The following is a 24783-nucleotide window of genomic DNA, read 5'->3' on the forward strand; positions in this document are numbered from 1 at the left end:
GTTTTCTCAGTGGCTGGCTCCAGTGCAGCCCAGCCCAGTGCCAGAGTCTGGGTGTCCCTGTGTGCCCCAGCTGCTCAAAGCCACCAAGTCCTCCAGGCCCTGCACTGCAGCATCGGGTGCTGGGCCTCTGTGGGACTCATGGCCAGTGGCAAGTGACACAGGCAGGCAGGGCTTTTGCCAGCCACAAAACAGCCAATTAAGCACAGTTAAGACCTGAGATTTCATCAGTCGAGGTTGGGGATTTCACCCTCTTTTGAGCTCCAAAACAAGGCAGGCTTCAGAGCTGCCTATTGTGGCTGCAGCGTTAAGTGGCAGGAATCTGTCCATCATGGCGTGACAAGTGTAATTACATATTACATCCCGTCAGAGGTATGGCTGTGTTTCCCTCGGCCAGGCACAGCTGCTGCATCGAGGCAGCAGGTTCCTCCCTGTCCCAGCCAGGCCTCAATACCTCGCTGTTCAGGTCAGGGAGGGAGGGACAAGTGTCTGCAACTAAGGCTGAGAGGGCACTTTTGAGAACAACACTTCTGAGGATTTGGTGTGAAGACAAGTTCCTAAGCATTACAGGATTAGATCCCCGGTCTCGCTCGGGACCAGTATCACCGACCCAGGCGCCCTCAGCGGAGAGAGGCCGCTCTCGACCCAGCTCCCGCCTCCCGCCACCTCCGCCCAAGGCGCCGGTCTCGCGAGACCTGAGGCGGCGGCCTCGCCCCGGCTCTCGCGCGATTTGCGCCGCTGGCTCCGGCGGCGCGCGGCGTTGCCGGCCGTGCGCGGCGATGGCGGCGCCGGGTGCGGAGGAGCTGCGGGCGGGCGGCCCGGGACCCGCGGGCGGCCCGGGGCCGGGCCCGGGACCCGCGCTGGGCGCCGTCCCGCCGCACCCCGGCGTCCCGCCGCACCCCGGCGTCTCGCGGCGACGCGGGCGCACGCTGCTGGTGCGGCACCTGCCCGCCGAGCTGACGGCGGCGGAGAAGGAGGATCTGCTGCAGCACTTCGGGGCCGTGTCTGTGCGCGTCCTGTCGGACCACGGGCGGCTGGTGAGGGCCGGGGCCGAGGCGGGCCGCAGGCGGGGCTGAGCCCGGGGCCAGGCAGGGCGCGGGGTCCCGCTCCCGGGGAGCCCCGCGGGGCGGGCGGGGCAGCGGCCGGCTCCGCGTTCGTCCCGGCCGCCGCCAGCCCTGTGCCCGCGGCTTTGGCCTCTCGCTGCTGCCGCTGAGGCGGTGCGGACAGACCTCTTGGTCGTGCAGGGATGCAGTTTCACAGGTCTCGAAATCCCTGTTTTGCTTTCTTCTTCCGCCAGGTTATGGAAATATGGATGTACTTGTTTTGTCATATATACTCTTCATAAACAGCCTTGTATTTTGCAGAACTGCAGATAGGTGATGTCTGCATATTTTATCAGGATCATGCCTTATAGAGGAGATCAGATATACGGACTTTGTTGCAATGATTTTGGGTATGGAATCACGTAGTGGCAAGATGGGGTAATAAAGTTTGTTAAAACACATTTAACTTTGAAATGTGTATTCCGCGAGGATTTGATTTAGTTGGGAAAGTTAGGGGGGAAAGTTAGAAACCATTCAAGCGTTCAGAGCACAATAGTTGCAACTTTTGTAGCAGAAAGAGTATTACTTTTAGGAGTTACTTGGATGAAAATGTTTTGTGAGGTGCTCAAATGAATTTTTGGGTTTGGAAGAGGATTCGCTCTCTTTATCCATATATACTTTCTTGCAGTTTAGAATGGGTTTTGCTTGCTAGGAAAAAAAACAGTTGTCTTGTATTCCTCAAACTGATGAGCTCATGTCTTAATTTTGACTGCAGGAGGTATTTTTCCTAAATTAATTAGAAAAACGTTTTCTAGTTCTTCGTGTTTGTCCCGAATGGGAATTAGATGACTACCATCTGGAAGCTTTCGAGTACATAAACTTGCACTAACAAAGTGCTTGTGGCTCAGTGTTTTATGTGCAGTCTCTTCCTTTTTGATTCAAATACATTATAACTTTTGTTTTGTTTTCTAGAAACATACTGCTTTTGCCACCTTTCCCAGTGAAAATGCAGCTGCAAAGGTTTGTATTGAGTTTGTTATTAATGTTTTAGCAAAGCACTGCATTTCCAGTGCTGTAATATGGTTTACACATCATCTGGTACTTAGTGCTAGGGAAAAAACAAAGCAGCACAACGTAGTATTAGAGTTCTGTTTCATGATTTGCCTGCAGGACTTGATGAAATTCTTGAACACTTCTGTAGAGCTCTAAGAAGGGTGGATTGAAAGGGTGTGTGGAAGTCATCTGATCCAGCCTGTCACACAGAGCCTGGCAAACTTACAGAAGCTGTGTGATCAGAGCCTCTTTAGGATGTGTGAGCATTTATAGACCAACTGTAAAGCAAACAGAGTTTCCTTGTCTCCTGTGTAATAGTGTATTGGCTGCAAGAGTCAGCCCTAGTGATACTCACAACCCAAGTATGCCTTGAATGCCCAACTTTGATAAGAAAACTACTGTATTAAGAGTGGATATGAATGCCAAAAAGGTGATACTAATAATGCTTTTTAAATAGTAGTCTGGTTTAAAAAGGCTGTGTCAGAACTTACCCCTTATATCTTGGGGTGGTTTTTTTGGTGTTGTTGTTGTGTTTGTTTGTTTGTTTCTTTGTTGTTGTTGTGGTGGTGTTTTTGGTTTGTTTTTTTTTTTTTAGTCACACTTTAAAGACTAAAAAAGTTAAAGACTGTTTGAGGTGAATGGGGTGAATTAGGTGCGTGTGCCAATTGTTAGCAGCCTGTTGGGTTCTGGACTTGAAGAATGCTGGATCTTCCTAGTGCCACTGTTAGAATTTTGATTTTAAAATTCCTAGCTGTTACTGACAGAGTTTAGCACGTGTGTACTTCATGAGCAAAAGGCTGGTTACTTGAAATTCCAGCAATTAAGTTGGCTGTGTGGAAAGTCTGGTTGTTAAGGCTGCTGCTGTGTTCAGGTGACCTCTGCAGTGGTTCTGCCTGTCCAGCCTGGTCCCTTTCCTTCCTGCCAGCAGGAAATGCTGCTAAAAGTGGGGCTGGGAAGACACAAACAGTGTGGAACTCTCGTGTCCATAGCAGCACAGAGTTAGCTTAGAGCAGCTAGGACTGCATCCTATGGCCAGTGTATCACTCAAAAGAAAAACAGTTATGCTTTAAAATAATCCTCATGTTTTTCCTCTTCCCTTTCTTTTCTCCTCTGTAATTACTTGAAGGCGTTATCAAGACTGCATCAGCTGAAACTTTTAGGTCACACGTTAGTTGTTGAATTTGCAAAGGAGCAAGAGAGTGCACAGGTACTTAGTCAGCCTTCTGTCTCAGACAAGAGCAAAAGGTATGTGCAGAATAATTTCCTTCTTTTCTCTGTGGTTAAATAAAGGGGATTATGGGTTCTGATACTTTGGTAGTACTTTTAGCTCAAAGCATAAATTGTAACCACCTGAAAGTCTTAGTAAACAGGTTCAGATCTACAGGGGAGTGACTGCATTCCTCCCAGCAGAACTGTCATTACCTGTGGAATGTGTAAATTAGTGGTAAAGGCTATGTGATCGTGCTTAATTAAAAATACTTTCTGAATATGAACAAATTGATAATTTAATACCTTGGAATTTATGGTCTCTGAACAGAGTGCATGATAATTTCAGTTCTTTTCCTGTGGGTGGATTTAAGTCAGGAGTGTTTGAATATAGGGAGATTTACTTAAATCTACATAAGTATTTATTTTAAAACATTGTTATTACTGTAATTATCCACATGTATTAATTATGAAGAATTGATAACAGCTGTAGTAATGCAACTGGTAAGAGATGTTAGAATACCTGTGCTAATTTATTTTTTGTATTTATTAATACATGATGCATACTTTATACATTACATAAGGCATACTTGAATTTTGCCCTGTTTTAATTAAGACTAAATTAATTTTCAGTTTAGAAGAACCAGTGAAAGAAGAAGAGAAGATAGAACTGAACTGTGTTAAAATAGAGAATGGAATTGCACCCAACCATGGGTTAGTGTTAGGTTTTTGTTTTTCCTAATTGTTTTATTCTGTTACAGATTATTTTGAAATGCGTTACGTACTGCTGAACACGAGTTTTGTTTCTTCTATGCTGCTGTTGCTCATGCATAGCTGTAGAAGTTGTTATAAAGATGAAGTTTCAGTTCCTCAAGTTTAGAATCCTCACAGCTGGGTGGTGACTGGTGCTTTAGCTGTGAAGTTGTGGAACAGCCTTCTAGCACTATGCATTGCTTCCTTGGGGAAGGCTGGGGTTCTCCCAGTGTTAACAGCAGAATACCACTGACTTGTTTTTCCTCATGTTTCTTCTTTTTTCCCCCTATTTTTATTATAGCATACAGGAAATAGTAAATTTTTTAAGCTAATGCAGCCCTTTGAGCTTATGATATTTGTACAGCCAGCTATGCTGTGCTTTTGGTTTTGGACATGTTGATTGTTTCTGTTTGCTTTAGGCTTCTGCATGGCTTGATACTTTCATTATGCCCAAGCCCAGTACATCTGTCATGCACTGGGGACTACTCCTTGATGTTAAAGGCGTCGTAAGTGGCCCAAAACTGTTCAAGGGGAAGTGATAGTATTTCAGTGTTACTTCAGATGTAAGCAATAGTTAAGCCTCTAGTAAACATTGTTACAGGTGATTAAGTGGCAGTATTGTTAAGGTCTTGTTTTCAATCTTTTTTCCTCAGCCTCACCTTTCCCATCAATTCTTGCCTCAAATATTTGTATCCGCCACCTTCAAGTGCAATTCTAGCAAATATAGCAAATGCCTTGGCAAGCGTGCCCAAATTTTATGTCCAGGTAAGTAAAAAACAGGAGGAAAAAAGAGTATAAATTTAAAAACAGTGAACTTTTCCTCTTTTAGTTATCCACAGAAGTAATTATTTTTCTCATAGTAAATACGAACTTGGTTTTTCTGTGATAGTGTTAACCAATCTTAGTTTTTTGCTGTGCTGAGGTAATGACATTTTATTAACCTGAGGTAGATTACTTAATTGAAACTGAAGACTTAAATGGATATGCTCTTCCTTAGATGTGATTTGAGTACCTGGAATTTCACTCTGAGAAGATTCTGTCCTTTTCATATTAGTCTTGTTAGGGTGTTGCTTATATTGACTATTAGTGTTGGATCTCAAACACAGGTTTCCCATTGTTCATGAGCATTAAAACTGTGCTGATTTACACGTGCCAGGAGTGATTGGCTGTTTTACCTAGCAAGGAATTGTTATCACTAACTTACTCAAAGGAAACCTGCATATTTGACTCATTTCAGGTACTTCATCTGATGAATAAAATGAATCTTCCTCCACCTTTTGGACCAATTACTGCTCGCCCTCCCACGGTAGCATTTTAAATATATGTTTTCAGTACTGTAGAATTGATTCACAATTTAAAATGTTAGCAGCATGGTAGGAGATCTGAATTTTAAGGGGATTGCAAGTCCTGTTGGGTACATTGGGTTGGTCTTCTAAAGCAATTCTTTTGACTGTACTTAGAACAAAGAAATACCCGTCTATGGTAGCAGCACTGGAATGCTTCAAACTGTTGGTTCACTGTTGAAGCTGAGATGGCTTTGGAGCCTAAGCCTCCACCTATATGCTTTGACTATGTTCTTCTTGGGAAAGTCCTTGACGCTGAGTGCAAAGTGAAAATCCAAAGCCGCAGTTGCTGTATTTTTTATCACCTCAACTTAAAAGAATTAAAACATTCACTGTTACGCTTCAGAAAGCAGATTTTTTTTTTTGCTTGTGGAAAGTTTTTCACTGGTAATGCAGTTTACCAAAATGGTATCTAGATCCCTATAAGTATGCTTTGAGAAAATAATTTGTTTAATTATCATCTATTGCTTTGTCTGTTTTTATTGAAGAAACAATATACATTTAGGTTTTTTCCTTTATAGAGTTTAATTTTTAAACTTTCCCCCCATTATTAGTATGAAGAGTACTTACCAGTGCCTGTGCCACCTCCTCCAATCCCACCTCTTCCTCCTGAAGAGCCTCCTTTGCCTGAAGAGGAAGAAGAACGACTGTCTAGTGGGGATGAATCAGAATATGAAAGTGATAATGATGAGGAAAAGGAGAGGTATGCATTTTACAGTCATTTGCAAGGTGTTGGGCTCGCTTAAAGTGGTGGTTTTACTTTTCTAGCTTCTAGTTCAGCAGAGGGTAATGTTTGCAGTATATAGATGTAGCATCTAGTAGAGAGTATGTAGAAATCTTTACAGATGCTTAGAGAAACTCTAGAGTGCAGAAGGCCAGTGCAGGTTTAAATGCAGTAAGAAAAGGAAAGTGGCCTATTGGTGTGCAAATTTTCATTTGTTCCCATGTCCAAAAAAACCCAACTAAACAGAAACTCTGCTTGAAGAGTTACAGATGTAAGGAAGCAAAAATATTATTTTCTGCAGTCTTCATTGTTCCACACCTTTCTAAATTGTCTCCTCAGCTGAATCATACGTGCATACCAACTTCCAGAACATTCTTTGCACATCAGCAGGTATTGGTAGGGATGATATTTATGTTGATGATTCTCTTGCAGTTTTGGGACTGAATTACATCATAGCTGTATTTTTTTCATCTTTAAACTAACACTAAATTAAAAAGCAGCTTTTTTTCTCTGCTGTCTCAACTCAAAAGTAAATCAGAAAGTCCCTATGCTGTATTTGGAAAAACACATCATTTGGAAAAAGGTACCCTTGTTGAGTGTTACAAAATCAGGTTCAGCCTGGGGCATCACAGCTTCAGTGTCCCAGCAAGGAGCATGCCTGGGGAAGGAAGGGCATCACTGACATGTTAGGATTTTGGTCAGTCCTCAAGTGCTCTGTTTATATTGTTTCCCTGTGTGTTACAGTTTCAGTTTTAAGGTAGGTAGGTTTATAATTCTGAAGAGTTTCATGTCAAGGGCTTTAAGGAAAGGGGGAGGGTTTTTAAAATGAGGGTTTTTTAAAATAACTTACAAATAAACTGTAAACCTCCTTGTTTTTGTTTTGTTTTTATTTCTATTTAAAATAGAATGACCAAGTTGATGGAATTAGCAACCCTTCAGCCTAAAAGACCAATAAACACAAAGAAACGTGGTGTTAGAAAAAAGCAAAGAATTAAAGACATGTTGAATGTTCCTGTGTGTACTTCCCACAGGTTTGTGGTTTTTGGACTTAATACTATTGATTTTATTGCTCTAAAAATCCAAATTTTCCTCTAGTTTGAACTAAAGTCTGCTCAACAACCTTAAAATGTGCCTGATTCAAGCTCCGTTTCTCTTCCTGTCAAACTAATAGAAATTCATTTTCATAAAAAGATAACCAGTTTCACATCACAGCTGTGACAGAAGCAATTTGGATTTATTGTTGGACTACTTCCTAAAACAAAAAATTAAAACTATGACACTAGAAGAATAGAAACTGGCTTGCTTTAAAATAAGTTTGGGTCTTGGAACTGCAGTTCTATGCCACAGTGGACAGCAGTGCAGAATTTCTTTGTTGTGATAAATGATTGTGAATGCATTTTTACTAATGGCTGCCTGCTTCTTCCAAGTGATTTGCTACATTTTTTAAAATTTTAGTATATTTTATACTCTAGGTGAGACCAGCAGCAAGGCCAGTTATTTTTTCATACTTAAGGTACTGGTGAAGGTTATAATAAATGCCTGTGTGCATTGAACTTTAGTACATGATTGTTGGTTTTGCTCCCACTGCCAGACATACCTACTGTATCTGCAGCATTGTAATCACCTGAAACTCTTGTTGGGTGAAATGTATGAAATGGAGAATGTGTGTTTGTGGTAAACAATAGCATGAGATCTGATTGGAAGAAATCTTGTATTTGACCATGCATTCATCAGTGTGTTGTTGTTTTAAACAGTAACTCGCACCCTACACTGTCACCTTCGGATGTCTTTGAGCAGCCGCAGCATGTAGGTCATAAAAAAATAGAGTTTCATATTAGTACTGAGATCCCAGCTGTTCTGCAGATAAACTCAGAAAAAGAAGAAAAAAATGGTAAGAGAGTTTGTACTTCACACGTATTTAATGTTAAAGTCGTGGCTTCAGTATGTAAAAGGGTGCTGAAATTTACACCAGGAAATTTCTTTTCTTTTCCCTTATTGCATCAGAGTTTTCAACACCAAGTTGCATCATATTTGTATTTGCTGTTTTCCCCATGTTACAAGCTTTGGAAAAGATCCAGAGGATTTTTAAGGTTGCTGTCCCATGTGCTCTATAGGTTTATGGTAAATTGCACTGTCTTTTGAATGTTAGGATGCAAATGTTACAAATTTTCAGTGTTCTGTGGTGTAAATGAAGATATCAGGCTAGTTTCAGATTTTCCTTTTTCAGCTCTTAGAGAGCAGAATCTGAGTGACTGCCATCCCTTTTCTTTGGTGCACTGCCATAAAAATCCTGGGCAATGATAGCAATGAGGTGTGATGGCTTTTTAGGGGGTTATGGTCAATCTGTGGTTCTTGGTACTTTACGATAATATCCAGTGTCTTTAAGCGAAAATAGTGAAATGGATACAGGATTGAACAGGAAGACAAGTTTTATGCTAACTAATGTATGGCATGGCCTTTCTTTGTACTACGTGGGGTTTTATAGGACTGTACAGAGCAGGCGCTCTTGTCAAACCTGGGATTACGACTCTTTTAAGGATGTATTCAAATTGTCTTACAAAGTCTGCTCTGTTACAGTGTTGCTGGAAATAGAATGGTTTTCTTGCTGACTCTTGATCTTGGTGAGAATAAATGTACAAACCACTTACAGAATTTGTTGAAATTTCAGACCTTTATGCAACCACAGAAGAAATCAATAATACAGGCTTTGGAAGGATTTTCCCAGCGCCTAGCTCGAATGATAAAATGGAAACAGAAGAGGAGGATGATGAAATACCATCAGAATTTATTTCTAGAAAGGATCTAGAAAAAAACAGACTTTCTAGAGAAGGTATAACTGAGAATGGATTATCTAGTAATAGCTTTTTGATTTGTTGCAACAAATAGCTTAAATAAGTGTTTCTTTTCTTAATTGAGCATACAGTAAATTCATTTATATTGAGCAAATGTGCAAAGTAAGGGACCTAAAGCATGGTTTATTTTTTTTGTCTTCAAGAAATGGAAAAATACTCTGTTTTCAAAAACTACGAGCCTGGTGATCCAAATTGCAGGATATATGTGAAGAATTTAGCTAAACAAGTTCAAGAAAAGGTAGGTAAACAAGCAAATTAAATACCTATCAAAAGGCTTTTTCTTAGTGTTTTTCTTACACCTGCACTTTAATTTCAGGATCTTAAGTTCATTTTTGGAAGATACGTCGACTTCCAGTCAGAGGTGGAACGCAATATGTGAGTTCATTTCATACTTGGTTAAAATGAAGCCTTTTATATTAACTTCTCTGACACTGCTGAAAACTAGAATTTTAAAAATAGTCATATTCACATTTTCTGTGTTTCTGCATAAACAAAAAAATGTGTTACACCTAAAAATCTTCATTTATGAAGATTAAGAAATAGAATTATTTTCTGAACAGTGACTGAAGACACTATTCTTTTGCCTTCATATTTTCATTCCCAGATTTGCTTTTCTCAGCTGTGTGACACAGAATGAACTGTGCATGTGTGTATCTGATCATTCTGCATGTCCTATTTAGTAGTCCTGCACATCGATTTGGCATCCTGCGGTTTAATATTACCTTTTAGTAAATGGTTTCCCCAAGCAAAATGTTCTCCATGGACATCATGCCTCCTTGTAGGCTTTGCTTCTGTTTCTGCTGTTTCTCCCACGTGAAGCATGAAAGTGCATCTGTACTGTGAAATGTGTGTTGTTAAAGTTGAGTAATTCCCAGTTCTCCACTGCACCCCTAGGTTTGATATCCGTCTGATGAAAGAAGGCCGTATGAAGGGACAGGCCTTCATTGGACTTCCCAATGAGAAAGCGGCTGCTAAAGCACTAAAAGAAGCAAATGGCTATGTCTTATTTGAAAAACCCATGGTGGTTGTATCCTTTTCTTCAAGCATTTACATTATATTCTTTCTAATCTGTGCCAGTCTCTAGTTTTGTTGTCATAGTGTTCTGCAAAATGGAAAATGCCAAAAGAAAACCAGTCAGCATAACATACTGCACTATTTCTGGTAGCTGAAAAATAGAGAGGCAACTCTTCTGAAACAGGAAAGTAAAAGTGCTGTATTTAAGAACAAAATTCACTGGTCTTACATCTTTGATCCTGCAAAAACAATACAAAAGATAATACAGCTTGTATGACCCCTGTATTTAAATTAAATACAAGGTTTTTGACTTGGTTAGATCTGTGTTTACAGAATCAAGAACATAAGAAATATTCCTGTTAGAGTAAGTGGTCTCTAGACGGGTTTTTCAGCTGGAACTGTCACTTTTTGATTGCATAGCACTGGGTTTTTTGCGTGAGAGTCCTTTCTTATTTTCAATTAAAAATATCTTTTTTTTTTCACTTAAATATTTCCGTTTCTTTATACTCATATTAACCCCAGTACCTGCTGCTTCTACTGTTTTTTCCTCCCAAATACTGAGACATCAAAGTTAAGAATTAACATGCTGGGTTGGAAGTTTGTAAATATCAAGCATTTGTCCTACTCTAGTTACCCTGTTTGCATCTAACCCATTCCCAGTTAGTCCTCCTTACAGGCTCTCTAATAACTTCTGTACTGTGTATCAGTGTGGTCCCAATCTTTGACTAATAGGCACAGATAAAGATCACCTTCTAGACTAACTTTCAGGAGTAATCTTTTTTGCTTTTCTAAATGTAAGCCTTCTACTTACCAGACACTTGTAGTCCTTAACAGAATCTAAGCAATTTGCTCGTTCAGCTAGACCAAAACAGGATGCCAATGAAGGGAAAAGAAAAAAGTAAAACACTGCACAAGGTATGGACTCTGCCTGAAAGTAAAAATAAAGTATTGGGCTGGAGGGTTTTGTTAGTGTTTGGTTTTATTTACTCTCTCTTTAACAGCTTCTTTAGGAATACTGATGATGGAGAGGAAATGTGCCATACAAATTTCTTTTCTTAAATGTGTGCTTATATCAGAAAAACAGAGTGCAAGGTATATAGTTGGTGTAAGTTGAAAACTTAGCTTTTTTTTCTTTGTTAAAAACCTCAGAGACTGGTATTTTCCTAATCCTGACATCATAGGGCACTTGTCAGTTCCTCTAATCCTTAATCTGCAAAGATAAGGAGAATAATTTTGTGGAATTGGACCAGTTATCTTTTAGAAATCTTCTAAGGTTTTGGTATTGAAAAGTGTTGCTTCTTAACTCCTTCTTTACCATCCCTGCCCTTGTAAAGTGATCCTGAAGAACCGGTTCCAGCAATAAACTGTAAAGGTTCTTTGCTATCTTTAGAAAATGAATTCTTAATGCTGTTGCAGCGTCTTTTAAACTTGTCTGAATTAGTGAAGGATATTCTGTTGGAAAATTATGCTTAGTATTGCATTGGTCAAGGCTTCCTTTGTTGTGGAATGTGTAGGTCGTGATTTTTGGCGAGAAAGTAACTTCTAGCAGAAAGTTGTTATTTAACTTTATTTCTTACCATGTAGCTTTACATCACTGCTACCTACTCTGTTTTTTTCATTTATGTGAGAGTAAGTCAAGCAAAATCAGCTCTAATTTACCTGAGTGGTTTCATGGCCTGCAAACCTTTACATAGTGAGCTCTCAAATGACCATGTGAAGTAACTGGTGCAAGAATAAAAAGCATTTATTTCTCAATCTGCACCCTCTGATACATGAGCTAGCTCAAATTTAAAGGGCATTGACCTTAATCTCTGGTTACAGTTGAGATCACTCTGGTTGTGCCTCTGCTTAAAACAAAATTAACTGAAATCTTAGCCTGAGTGCTTATGAAACATTACTTAACCCGTGGTTTGTTTTTAATCTGGAGTTTGATCCTTGTTACTTTGAAGAAAACCTGAATTTGAAATAAAGGCTGTGAACGGTTGTTGATTTTTATAAACTGGCTGTAAAGCCCACGGTGTGGTTTTTCTGATGGTAGTATATCTATTTTTACCACTACTCTAATTTTAAGTTCTTCATTCTATCCATTGTCTAAGGATTTTTAAAATCAGATTTGTTTCCCTCATCGCTGAGATGCTATTCAGTCTTACTTCCTATTTTCTGTTACTGTTTGTGGTTTGCAATATCTGTGTTTTGTCAAGGATCACTTTTTTTGTAGGCCTTCTTCTATAGTGGTCATTGAAAAGAGAGAAGAGAGCCTTGACTAAAGTGTTCTGTTAGGATCAAATATTTATGAGAATATTTCAGTCTTGTTTCTCACTCCTTTCTTGTTATAAAAAGCCTTCTATTTGTATTATCTAGTGTCTAATAAGATTACTAAGGCTTCTTGGATTAAAAATTGGAAGCACTTTAGCTATTGGAGAGCCTGATAGATGAAGTCTGAACACGTTTATTCTTTTAGGAATTCCATGTCTTTTCAACTAATTTTGTACATTAATTCTGAATTCATTAAACATGCTAAATACTTGAATCGCATAAAGAAAATAACAGGGTGCTTATTTGTTATTACGTTGATGGTCAACTCAGAAGCTTTTTCTAGAGTGAGCAAACCATGCTTAGGCAAGATTTAACTGTGCACCTGAAAGTCTTCCATGAGTTACCATCTTACAAGTGTCCCTGGTGTTCTGTCCATGGGCAGAACTTCTCACTTACCTTGACTGTTTATGTGTTGTAAACATACACAGGTTTGCAAGGATCCATGGGGTTTAATTAAAAAGTATTCACTGTATTTCCCAAGTAATGGTTAAGCTGAACCCTATTTCTGCATCACTGTTTTTCTGTTCCTGCTGGAATATTCTGATGGATGCTGATTTATGATGCAAAATTACATGATAAAAACCTGAGTTTAGGGTTGTTGTGGGGTTTTTGGTGTGGTTTTTTTTTTTTTAAATTAAATTTTTTCTACAAAGGCTTTATCCTTTTTTTTTTTTGGACAAAACAATATATATGGTTTATAAAAATACTGCAGAACTCCTTGCTGGCTGAAATGTTTTTTTTTTTTTTAATTGATGTACTGGCAAAAAGTTCACCTAAAGTGACTTTTTCCTGTAGCTACAACTTTTTGGGAGAAAAGTTATGTGGAAGAAACTGATGTTGAGAGATCTCCAGCTTCTAGGAAGAAGTTGTTTGAAAGCTGGCATTAAATGGAAATATGATTGGGGTTTGGACCTGATGGAAATAAAGCCAGTCTGTAAAATGGCAAAGACTTGAAAGAGATGGAAAAATCTGCTGGTGTCCTAATAGTTCAAGATATCAAAAATGTATTTACTTTTGAACATGAAGTTTAGTGTTGATGGACTTATCAGCTCTCATTAAATCTCATAAGGGGTTAGAACTGTTTTTTTATCAAAGAGGCATATTTACTTTTTTTTGCTAGGTAACATAAAATTATGTGTGTGCAATACTGAGAATCAAGTAAAATTAAACCACATTCTGCTGTTCTTCTTTAGAAACATTCCTGCGTAAATACTGCAGTAATACTGTCATGCAGAGTGTATCCTTTCTTGTTGTATCCTTTTTTGTGCAATGTTTCCTGTAGCACTCAACTGCATATTAAATATTCATGTAGAGTAGGTGTGGGGAGGAGTTAACATGTTTTAAACTTGAGCTAATCTAATAATCTTAAAAAGCAAATTTCTTTCAGGGGGGAAAAAAGAAGCCAATGAGTTGTCTGTGTTGTGTGAATAGACACAGTGAAGGTTCTTAGTCTTAAAAGGTGGCCTTCTCCTTCTTCCTCAGATACCCTACTAATTTGTCCTATTCCTTCCTTAGTGGAACAGTTCTAGCTCACACCAGTTGATCTGTGTGAAGCTGTGCTGAGCTCACACTGACCAAGTTATCTTGTTTTTCTTTAAATACATACGAATATAATATGTTGGCTAAAATACATTCCAGAGCAGCCTTAATAGGGGTTGACCAGAATTTTAGATCATTTGATGATTACTGTTGTCCTGGTACATGAGAAACAATCTGGAGTTTATTTAGTTTATACATTCCTTACTTAGTCTTTTTTTTGAGTAAAGATGAAAATTAACTATATCTTGCAATTAAGTATTGGGGCTGGACTAATAATCAACTATTAATCACTGCTACCTTTTTGTTGGTTGTTTGAGTTTGGTTAGATTGCTCTCTGCACTGAGGTAGTGTCGTTGCTAGTGACTTACATGTTTCCTGTGGGTTTCATTCTACATTACCGTTTAACTTTTTATAATATAAAATTAATACAGCCTGCATTTACTAAGATGTACTTTTCACAGACATTAAGCACTTTTTAAAAAACACTAAGCATCTTTCAATTTAGTTGTCAAAAGCCAGTGTAACTGCTGTTTTTTGGTAGTTCTTACTTTTAACATGCCTTTGTGATGTTCCAGGTCCCTTTTGTGTTCCATCTCTTTCAAGTATTATCAAGCTGGGAAGAAGCAGTGTAATCATCAGGACTCTTGAACTGTGCGTAGTAGCATTTCCAAAGTATTTAAGGCAGAGAATAAATTTTACTGTCTTAAAGATTCCACATATCTTTAAATATCACAAGACTTACATCATAAATGTATGTTAGATTACTTGTGAAATCTAATAAATTATTTCCCTTCTCTTCATTTGGCTGCCATCTTTTTGTTTCGACTTTTGTTCTTGGGCTTTTGAGTGGGATAGATCTTATCTTGGATACCAAGCAGAACGACTGGTGCATTGGCCTGAATTTGTAGTGTGAAACTGGGCACTGTTCTTCCTCGGTAATTAACTTGCATTGTTCATCTGCAGCTTGAACACTCACTGGTGAGACTGAAGTCATAAAAACCAGAGTAGCCATTAAAACTGGTATAGATGTGGTCCTTGCCCTCTTGAGGGTGATAGTAACAGCAGTCACATAGTAGGATTTGCTACATATTGGGCTGGTTAGAGGAACTGTCCAAAACCATGTGGGAAACATTGCAATGACATTTAATTGACAAGAGACACTAGTCCAGTGGACTTAAAGTTATTCCATAAATGACTAAATGATAGTCGGTGGTGTAGGAGCTGGCTGGTGTAAAAGGTTTATCATTATTCCAGCTGCAAACAGTCTAAATCACTATTGGTGGCTGGATCTAAGTAAGTCTATCTTTGCTATTTTTTCCAGTATGAAGTGGCTTAGCAGATTGCTTTAAAATGCTTTTACTGGAATTATTCTTAGCTTACTTGCTACATTCCCGTGGGGACTGTGTAATTGTCCGTTCAATCCTAGAGGGCTTTTTAAACACTTCTGTGGTTCTACAGTAGTGTGTCCTAACACCCATGTTGAGCTACACGTACAGGAGCAGCGGCCCCCAGGTGAATTTTCAAAGCGGCGCGATGCGGTAACCCCAGGTGGTGCTGTGCTCAAGGACAGAAACGCTCTCTAAAGCAGGGCGGGCGGTGCATGTTGAGAGCCGTGCCGTGTGCGCCTTGTCCCGGGGCGGGGCCGGCTGTGCATGTTGAGAGCCGTGCCCTGTGCGCCTTGTCCCGGGGCGGGGCGGGCTGTGCATGTTGAGAGCCGTGCCCTGTGCGCCTTGTCCCGGGGCGGGGCGGGCGGTTCATGTTGAGAGCCGTGCCGTGTGCGCAGTGTCCCGGGGCGGGGCGGGCTGTGCATGTTGAGAGCCGTGCCCTGTGCGCCTTGTCCCGGGGCGGGGCGGGCGGTGCCTGTTGTGAGCCGTGCCGGGTGCGCCTTGTCCCGGGGCGGGCGGTGCATGTTGAGAGCCGTGCCGTGTGCGCCTTGTTCCGGGGCGGGCGGTGCATGTTGAGAGCCGTGCCGTGTGCGCCTTGTCCCGGGGCGGGGCGGGCTGTGCCTGTTGAGAGCCGTGCCGTGTGCGCCTTGTCCCGGGGCGGGGCGGGCGGTGCATGTTGAGAGCCGTGCCGTGTGCGCCTTGTCCCGGGGCGGGCGGTGCATGTTGAGAGCCGTGCCGTGTGCGCCTTGTCCCGGGGCGGGGCGGGCGGTGCCTGTTGAGAGCCGTGCCGTGTGCGCCTTGTCCCGGGGCGGGGCGGGCGGTGCCTGTTGAGAGCCGTGCCCTGTGCGCCTTGTCCCGGGGCGGGGCGGGCGGTGCATGTTGAGAGCCGTGCCCTGTGCGCAGTGTCCCGAGGCGGGGCGGGCGGTGCCTGTTGAGAGCCGTGCCCTGTGCGCAGTGTCCCGAGGCGGGGCGGGCTGTGTATGTTGAGAGCTTGCCGTGTGCGCCTTGTCCCGGGGCGGGGCGGAAGGGGCGGCCCCAGCACCTACGTACCGCGCTGCCGGGGGCTGTGAGGGAGCGCATTGCTTGCGCCAAACACGGGACTGCTGAGGGGGGTTCTGTGGGGAGCCGCTAGAAGGGACACACCACTGTTGTGCTTCGCTGTGACAGCCTTGAGCAGCTGCAGCAGCTCAGCGTCGGCCGCCCCGCAGATCTACAGACCGCTGCTGGGGTGTTGGAGATGGCGGCTGGGCGTCACAGCTCAGGCTGTAACCCAGCAGAGGACAAGGTGACCCGAGTTCCTGTGCGGGCCAAGACAGCAGTAGAGCTCTGCAGAGACACTCCGCTCCCAAGTTCTCTGTGTTACAATCAGTGTTGCTCTCTTCCGCTTGGCCTCTTACCGTTTTTCCGAGTTTCAAAAACATTCTGAAGCTAGAGCCTTCAGAACGCGGTGAGGATTTCAAAATTCCCATTCTCTTATTACTGCTTGTATTGGAGGCGGGGCAGCCATAAGCCTGTTTAAGAGAAATGAAAATCTACATCGAGTCTTTAAGCACTAGGCTTTGGGGCTGGTTGGGTTAAGATACATTATTCCTACTACTTTGTGTAATTTACTGCTTTGTGTATTTACGGCTGTAAGTAAAACTTGCCAATCTGATAAATGGCTTCCCTCGTCAGAGAAGATCGAATTTTCTTAGGTCATTTTCTTGTAATGTATGTTCCTATCAGGGCCAAAAAGCATTCCTTCAAAAAAATGGAAGCACGCTCCTTCATGAAAATGGAGAACAACTGCTTGTGACTGAAACTTAATCTGTATACTTTACTGAAGATCTACAATTAAATAATTGTATTAAAGTTATTGTGTTCACAAGCAGAAAAGCAAGCTACGTATACCAAATGCTTAACGCTAAATAACTCTGCCTGCTTTTGAAGAGCAGTGGCAGCTGATAGCAGTAGGCTCTGGAAGGCAGGTTCTACACTTATAAACCGGTATATTTTGTGCCTAAATTTGCTCCAAATAGTGCTCCACTACGTGAGAGACCTGGATTATCCTTTCCTTGAAGCAGAAATGAGAGCAGTTTTGTAGAAGTCACATAAATTTTTATATAAACTTATATCTGGGTAACTATCACAGCAGGTTGGAGTTTTCAGCAGTACATTCCCAAATGTGTATTAAATCTGGAAAAGCACTGTTTACCTTCATGTAGCAAACTTGAGGGCGTTTGTGTTCATGTTTAAACCTTCACTGAGGTGTTTTGTTTCCCCTGTGATGGGAATCTCTCTTTGCTCTGTGTGTTCCTGTGAGATAACTTTTTGTAAAGAATAGATACAGGAAAGTAACAAGATTGTGTATTTTGCTATTTAAGGGAAGTATTAATCCAGCCATTTGTTTGTAGACGTTCTTCTTTTAGGACTTCTTTGTATCTCAGACTCTGTAAATCAAATACTAATTGGGGAGTGTGAAATAAGGTTCTCAGTAACAAAAACCATGATAGTTGTTTCATTTCTGGTTTATTACATGTATCTTTCTAGGTGAGGAAAAGGAGAGGCATCTTTAACATAACGATTGTTGTCTTTGTTTGTCCCTAAGTAAACACAAATAGGATATGAGTCGGGAAATGTGGATCCTAGCCTAGCTCATCAGAAGGGACCGTAGCTGGTTTCAAGCCTCTGGAAAGCTCCTTTTGCAGAACTCTGTACTTGGGCACTCAGAAGGAGATTTCTTGGTTATGGAGCTTCATAGCACCTCATGCCATTGCCCATGTTCTTAAAAGGAGAATATCTCCACACAAATCAAAGAGGTGTGCAGAGATCAGACATTTAGCGTTTCTGGGTTTGAGTCACTGTAATTCATCATTTCCGTATCTGAGAGATCTTCCAGGTTTTGGGCTGTTGTTTGAATGAGAGATGTCATGCATGTCATGGATGGCAGACTCGCATATGTTAAACCTCAAAAATATCTGGGGTTTCATAGCAAATCATGGTAAGGAATATGCTGCCTCTGCAGGGTCTTGTCCAAATAAGTTCAAGTTGTAGCAACACCATTTTGAAAAAAAAAGATGCCGCTCAAGGATAAATAGGAATGTAAAATAATGTACATTAAAATGAGAAACAGAATGTCCATTTCAGTCTATGTAAGTATTCCTTTGCCCTTTTGGGGTAGTTTTTGGCTTTTTACCAATAAAACCACAACTTTTGCATTCTGGAGGCAGCCTGCATTAGGCAACATCTGAATTTTAACTGCATGAAAGCAAAGTTACTGTTAGTGTGGGAATTTGATATAGTTTAGATAAAATCCAGTTCTCATACAAAATGGCAAGCAAATAAATATGATGCCAGAGATGGGTGTTTGTCTTTAAATGTGTATTTTGTAATGTGTGCTTTACCCTTTTGCAGGAACATTGACCGTAAGAAGAGCAGGACTGGTCACAGGGCACTGGATGGGGGCCTATTTTCTGCTGTTAATTGTAGGGCTTTGCTGGGGGCAGTACAACCCCAACACTCTCCCTAAGAGAACCTCCATTGTGCATCTCTTTGAATGGCGCTGGCAGGACATTGCTCTGGAGTGTGAACGCTACTTGGCTCCTAATGGATTTGGAGGAGTTCAGGTATGTCTGTTCCTATCAGTAAGTAGTAAAATTGCTACATAGATGATAATTTGTTTTTCACAGAAAGTGTTCAATGCATCAAAGGACAGGTACTGAACAAGAAAAGCAGAAATCGGTAATGGAGGTAGTAAATGCTGACAAATATATTCTTCAGCTATCAAGTAAGCGTGAATTTCTTTCATTGCTCCAAATTGCATGTTTTGCAGTCTGTGCTGTTACACTTAGATGAATTAGAATTGCACATCACTGGCTAATTTTTTTTTTTTTAAACTGCTGTGAAGAGTAACCTGTGTTTATCTGCTTGATGTTACTTAAATCAGGGGAAGCTCTTATGAGCTAGATAAATGCAAAATGGAACTATGACTGAACAAAGGACTTCCAAAGAGAACAAAAAAGTGCTGAAGGTTTTAAATAATTAAGTACAAAAGGCTGGTAATTGTGTTCACTCAAACTGGCAAGTTTCTTTCTGTAAAGCAGTGTCACTGTAAGCCACTTGGAGACCCTTCTTGGCAGGAATCTGGCGTGAGCAGGCGGAAGTGAACTAAGCACAGGTTCTGATGAAGGTGTCCCTGTGGAAGTCTTCTCTCTGAAGAACAGAGACATGTTCCTGTGAAACCAGGAACTACTGGCACTTGGGTGGGGTAGCGCAGCAGGAGGACAGCCACTTATTAAAGTATTTCAGTTTGCCTGTCAGATTGTTCAGGAAAACTTGGTGTGAAGTCTGCCTGTTTCTTGTAGTCCAAAAGATTGCAAGCTGGCCTGAGTGAGAGCTTTCCCATTATTTTCAAATAATCATCTTTTCCTTGTGACCTTCTTTCCAGGCACAAACACCAAATGGATTTTAAACTGATTTCTCAGACTGTGGCCTATGCTTGTTTATCTTTTTAATCCATTCTGTGGCAAGGTCTCAGGAAGTTTCTTTCAGATGACTTGCTGAGCTGGTCAGGAAGGCGTGGGAGCTAAGAGGCTGTAGGGATCTTTCTGAGTAATGGTTGGATCAGGTTGATATGCTCAGAGGCTTGGAGGTAGCAGCAAAAGCTTGTTGCTTAAAATGTATCCTGAAAAGTCTGTAAAAGGAAGAGGTATAATTCACCTGGAAACATACAAGAATTAGGTCAAGAATGCATTCAGCCAAAACATTATGGTAAGTTGGATCAATTCTAAAGGCAGGATGTTGCATTAGTTGTTATGCAGTCAGTTCCTTCCTCTGTTGACCTAGTTCTTCCATTTCAGATGCTGCTTTTTCAAGCTTGCAGTCACAAAGATAATTAGGATACTCTGTTTATGGACCTAATTTTTATACTATGTTTCTATCTATTGAAGGCCAGGCCTAAGTCCTTTTATTTCCAGCCTACTATAGTGTAAGCAGAGGACACTGAGAATCTAAATGGGTTATGTTCTTTCTCTTAAAATACTGGGCAAACAAATTAACCATTATCAGTATCCTGTTTCCAAGAGCCATTGTTTAATTCACAGATTTCACCTCCAAATGAAAACATTATCATTACTGACCCGCGGCAACCATGGTGGGAAAGATACCAGCCTGTCAGCTACAAGCTGTGCACAAGATCTGGAAATGAAACTGAATTTAGAGACATGGTGACCAGATGCAACAATGTTGGAGTGAGTACTTTTAAAGCTTTCTGGTGTTTGCAATGCAAGGATATAGCCAAACAGTGATTCTGCCATTTTAAAAAATGGATGCAATGTTATCTGCCTCTCTGTTGAGCTGCATGTTTTTATCACCCTTGCTGTATGCTAATAAAAAAAATTGAGGAAAATACTGGGTGAAGCAAGCAAGCAGAAACAGGGGATAGGACAGGAGGTATGGGAGAGGAAACATTAACGAGTGGTGCTGTGGGAAGTAGCTTTTTCAAATTGCTATGTGCATACTGTTCTCTAGGTGCACATTTATGTGGATGCAGTAATCAACCATATGTGTGGAGCTAATGCTGGGGCTGGTGACCATGCTACGTGTGGAAGCTATTTCAATGCAAAGACTGAAGATTTCCCAGCTGTGCCCTATTCTGGCTGGGACTTTAATGATCATAAATGTAAATCTAGAAGTGGAAACATTGAGAATTATCATGATATTTCTCAGGTAAACCTACAGCTACAGTTTTCATGTACATCTGTTCCTGTGCTGTGATTTCTTTGCTCTCATGTACAGTGAGACTTTTTTTTAAAGGGAATAAAAAAGCCTCATGAAAAGTCATCCAGTTAATAACAAAGGTTAGTGTTGCTATCAGGAATGCCACTTCTTAAAGGGATAGCTGTGCTTGACGAAATGCCTCAATTTCAGATTCAGACAAATGTGCTTAGGTAATTAATAAAGATACTCTAAGGTTCATAAGATCTATTTAGTGTGTTAAAAAAGTAGAAGTTATTTACCTTTTATTGTAATTTGGAAGTTTTCCTTGGTCTCAATTTCAGAAAAGAGGGGTAAATGCAATTTCTTACTGCAGCTTCTGTGTAGATGACTTTGCAAAGGAAAGGTATGTGTGGGGAAGAAAGGCTACTGAAGGTTTTATTTGGCATCACAATATAGGAAAGGATCATTCAAAGCATGTGTAGAGCAGTACATTAAGTTTATCAGGTGAAAAGTGTTTGATTTCAGGATTTTTCCCAGGTCCGGGACTGCCGCCTGGTCAGCCTGCTGGACCTGGCCCTGGGGAAGGACTCCGTGCGCTCCAGGGTTGCTGAGTACCTGAACCGCCTCCTGGACATCGGCGTGGCAGGGTTCCGCATCGATGCTGCCAAGCACATGTGGCCTGCGGATGTCAAGGCGATTTTAGACAAGCTGAAAGATCTAAATACTCAATGGTTTCCTGCAGGAACTAAACCTTTCGTTTACCAGGAGGTAATCTTTATTTTTTTAAATTTTACTTCACAAACATATTTCTTGCAGGCCCAGTACAGGCTCGGTCAGACATGGCAATGCTTTGCATGGGCTGAGCCCAGGCAGATCTACAGAAATCATACTCAGCCATAATCTACAAATATCTCATCCGCCCGTAAACGGTAATTTTTGTGCAAAATGCCCCGTTTGTTTTGGACCTTCTGTAATTAGGTAAGGTGGAAATTTTATTGAGATGAAATTTACTACATTGAAGATAGTGTAAGAATTCTATTGGTTTAAATAAGAGACTTCATTTCCTGAATTTTAAATTCTGAATAATAAATTGCAACAGAAGATATAAATGTTGATTTTGGTCTGAAACTTTATTTTCTAATAGCATAACAACTATTATTTGTGATTTCAAATTTGTGTTTTACGTTTTGATAACAAATTGGAACAAGCAGGTAAGTGTTGGTTACAGTCAGCAGAAGCTAAACTTGTTGCACACATTTTATTAAACTAGTATCTTGCCTGCAAAGTCTAGACAAATAGAAACATTCTTTAGCTCCATAGTGAAAGGATGCAGCCCAACTGCTGGACACAGAGGCATTGGTGATCATACTAAATATACAGTAAGTACAGCCCAAGCCCTAATCATGGATAAGTGATCAGTCAGGGTACAAAGATAAAGAATAGAGATGGAAAAGGGGTTCACAGCTGGGCTGCGTTAAAAGGAGGAAATAGCCTTACCTAAAATTTTGCAAGAAAGCCAGGTGAAAGAATTAGCTAAAGTACTGTGCCCTGACTTGAAGCAATGTCTAGAGCAATGTCTTTTATTTGTTTGGTTTTTGAGTAGAAAGAAATGCTCTATCTTTCCTGTACCAGGTAATTGACTTGGGTGGAGAGCCCATCAAAGGCAGTGAATACTTTGGAAATGGCCGAGTGACAGAATTCAAATACAGTGCCAAACTGGGGACAGTGATCCGCAAGTGGGACGGAGAAAAGATGGCCTACTTAAAGTAAGGATGAAGGTGCTGAAATTTATCCAGGATTCACTGGATGTGCCATTTGACAGGGTAGCTTCAAGCCTGTGTTTTTCTTTAGGAACTGGGGAGAAGGCTGGGGCTTTATGCCTTCTGACAGAGCCCTGGTCTTTGTGGATAATCACGACAACCAGAGAGGGCATGGAGCCGGTGGAGCTTCTGTTCTAACCTTCTGGGATTCCAGGTAAGAGATTGCTCTTGTCTGGGTGATGTTTCTTGCTTTTGCTTGTTTGTCTGTGTCTTGTCTGGCCGGTTGGTCCTTCCATGTCTCATTCCTTGTTTGTCCAACAAACAGGCTCTATAAAATGGCATCAGGTTTCATGCTTGCCCACCCATATGGGTTCACACGTGTGATGTCAAGTTTTCGCTGGCCAAGATATTTTGAAAATGGAAAGGTGAGCTATAAATCCATGGGGATTACGGGTCAGAACAGGGCCAGAGAAGCAGTCCAGTGTGTTTCAGTTTGTGAAGTGATTTCCCTGTCCCATGCTAGATGTAGCCAGTGAAACTTTGATGCTCCCTCTAGCTTTGCTCTCCAGAGGAGCTCTGCATTTTCAGTCAGAAGGTATAACGCTGTCTTTTTTCCAATGACAGGACATCAATGACTGGGTTGGACCCCCAAGTAATGCAGATGGCTCCATAAAACCTGTTACAATCAACGAGGACACGACCTGTGGCAACGACTGGGTTTGTGAACATCGCTGGCGTCAAATCAAGTAGGGCCGTGGGGAGAAAGAAGCAGTAAAAGCAGTTGCTTTTGCTCCATGTGGCTTTAGAGCTGTTGCAGGTGCAGTGAGAGACGGTGCTTGTGTTTTCAGGAACATGGTTATCTTCCGTAATGTGGTGGATGGTGAGCCTTTCTCCAACTGGTGGGACAATGGCAGCAATCAAGTGGCTTTTGGCCGTGGCAATAAAGGCTTCATCATCTTCAATAATGATGACTGGTGAGTAAGGGGGAAATAAATTTTAATTTATTATGATTATAAATAATTATATATTAAATATGTATTTAAAAAATCTTGTTAGGGGTGAAACCATTTAAGGTGTTGCTAGCTTGAATAGATGCTTCTAGTGGATGGCTCAGTTTTTGACAATGTAAACTTTGGATTTCCCACTCTACCGTAGACACTCTTCACTCTTGACAGTTTAGGTGTTGTACTTTGGTCTTTCAGTTTCCCATTAATTAAGCTGGCTGTGTCACTGGGCCTGGTCATCCAGCAAAGTCTGAATTTTTAGAAGTGAGGAAACTTGTGAACTTGGGAATATGTTCCAAATGTGACTGTTTAAAAAATTCTATTGGAATCTTTTATGCAAGAATGAGATCATAAGAGAGCGCATGAGATGATAAGAGAGGTATGTCAGGGCTGTAATAATTAGCTGTAGGTTGTGATGAGAAATTTGAAGCATGTAGTGATTGAATAGATTAGGCAGTGTCCAGAGAAGTACTAGAGGATAACTCCAGAATTACTTAACATCTGAGGTCTCCAATATGATTTGAAGAGCATTTTAGAGTGCTCATAATGCTTACTGCACTTCATTCTTTTCCAAAGGCCCTTGAATGTATCTCTACAGACCGGTCTGCCTGCTGGGACTTACTGTGATGTCATTTCTGGGCAAAAGGACGGTGACTTCTGTACAGCAGTTGAAGTTCATGTTGCTGCTGATGGCATGGCTAATTTCCTGATTGGGAATGAAGATGAAGACCCATTCATTGCCATTCATGTTGATGCTAGATTGTAACCAGATATGTTGTGCGTGTGCTGTTCCTTCTCTGTATCTTTGTGACCAGCAGACAGATGTGCAGAATGTCCTGGCTCTCAGCACTGTGTGAACTGAGACAGAGCCAAGTGTGTTAGCTGTAATACTAATGAAATAGTGAGCAGCTGCTGTACAAAGATGGGAACTGGTGGTGCCAGGGCAGCTCTGGGAGTGGTGTTCTACATCTGTGTGCGTTTGTAAGTGCACTTTATTCAGTTAAGGTACTAATAAAAAATGGAAGGAGCGGATTGCCTTATTAAATTTAAGATCATGCTGCTCTGTGTACTTAAGTGGAAATGTAGTTCTCTCTAGG

The 24783-nt window shown here is 41.1% G+C and overlaps 2 protein-coding genes across 4 annotated transcripts; both read left to right on the forward strand.

The window, feature by feature from the left end:
* The first annotated feature begins 768 nt into the window (after window positions 1-768).
* RNPC3 (RNA binding region (RNP1, RRM) containing 3) lies at window positions 769-14640 on the forward strand. 2 transcript variants are annotated; one of them, XM_040073200.1, is made up of 15 exons: window positions 769-1034; window positions 2013-2060; window positions 3220-3338; window positions 3933-4013; window positions 4706-4817; window positions 5290-5358; window positions 5950-6098; window positions 7025-7150; window positions 7874-8010; window positions 8788-8949; window positions 9115-9209; window positions 9288-9346; window positions 9866-9998; window positions 10828-10900; window positions 13495-14640. In XM_040073200.1, the coding sequence occupies exons 1-14, from the start codon at window positions 777-779 to the stop codon at window positions 10885-10887; spliced, it is 1608 nt and encodes a 535-aa protein (XP_039929134.1). In that variant the 5' UTR covers window positions 769-776; the 3' UTR covers window positions 10888-10900; window positions 13495-14640. The 2 variants fall into 2 exon arrangements, with proteins under 2 accessions (XP_039929134.1, XP_039929133.1); XM_040073199.1 differs by having other exon boundaries at window positions 14416-14640.
* A 1606-nt stretch (window positions 14641-16246) lies between these two features.
* Window positions 16247-24755, forward strand: LOC120756323 (pancreatic alpha-amylase-like). Of its 2 annotated transcripts, none has more exons than XM_040072511.2 (11): window positions 16247-16267; window positions 18619-18830; window positions 20307-20453; window positions 20734-20931; window positions 21460-21690; window positions 22555-22688; window positions 22774-22896; window positions 23008-23107; window positions 23307-23428; window positions 23531-23656; window positions 24263-24755. In XM_040072511.2, exons 2-11 carry the CDS (start codon window positions 18663-18665, stop codon window positions 24450-24452), a joined length of 1539 nt encoding a protein of 512 aa, XP_039928445.1. In that variant the 5' UTR covers window positions 16247-16267; window positions 18619-18662; the 3' UTR covers window positions 24453-24755. The 2 variants fall into 2 exon arrangements, with proteins under 2 accessions (XP_039928445.1, XP_039928444.1); XM_040072510.2 differs by lacking the exon at window positions 16247-16267 and adding an exon at window positions 16274-16672.
* The last annotated feature ends 28 nt before the right edge of the window (window positions 24756-24783 follow it).

This window comes from Hirundo rustica, chromosome 9 (genome assembly GCF_015227805.2).
Source record: "Hirundo rustica isolate bHirRus1 chromosome 9, bHirRus1.pri.v3, whole genome shotgun sequence".
Lineage (NCBI taxonomy): Eukaryota > Metazoa > Chordata > Aves > Passeriformes > Hirundinidae > Hirundo > Hirundo rustica.

What these genes read in the sequence shown, in the direction of transcription:
- RNPC3 (XM_040073200.1), top strand. Translation starts at nt 777, where the DNA reads ATGGCGGCGCCGGGTGCGGAGGAGCTGCGGGCGGGCGGCCCGGGACCC. An exon ending in CCTGTGTGTACTTCCCACAG is followed by an intron (nt 7,151 to 7,873) that starts GTTTGTGGTTTT and finishes TGTTTTAAACAG; the next exon opens with TAACTCGCACCCTACACTGT. An exon ending in AGAAAAAGAAGAAAAAAATG is followed by an intron (nt 8,011 to 8,787) that starts GTAAGAGAGTTT and finishes TTGAAATTTCAG; the next exon opens with ACCTTTATGCAACCACAGAA.
- LOC120756323 (XM_040072511.2), top strand. Translation starts at nt 18,663, where the DNA reads ATGGGGGCCTATTTTCTGCTGTTAATTGTAGGGCTTTGCTGGGGGCAG. An exon ending in GATATTTTGAAAATGGAAAG is followed by an intron (nt 23,108 to 23,306) that starts GTGAGCTATAAA and finishes TTCCAATGACAG; the next exon opens with GACATCAATGACTGGGTTGG. An exon ending in CATCGCTGGCGTCAAATCAA is followed by an intron (nt 23,429 to 23,530) that starts GTAGGGCCGTGG and finishes TTGTGTTTTCAG; the next exon opens with GAACATGGTTATCTTCCGTA.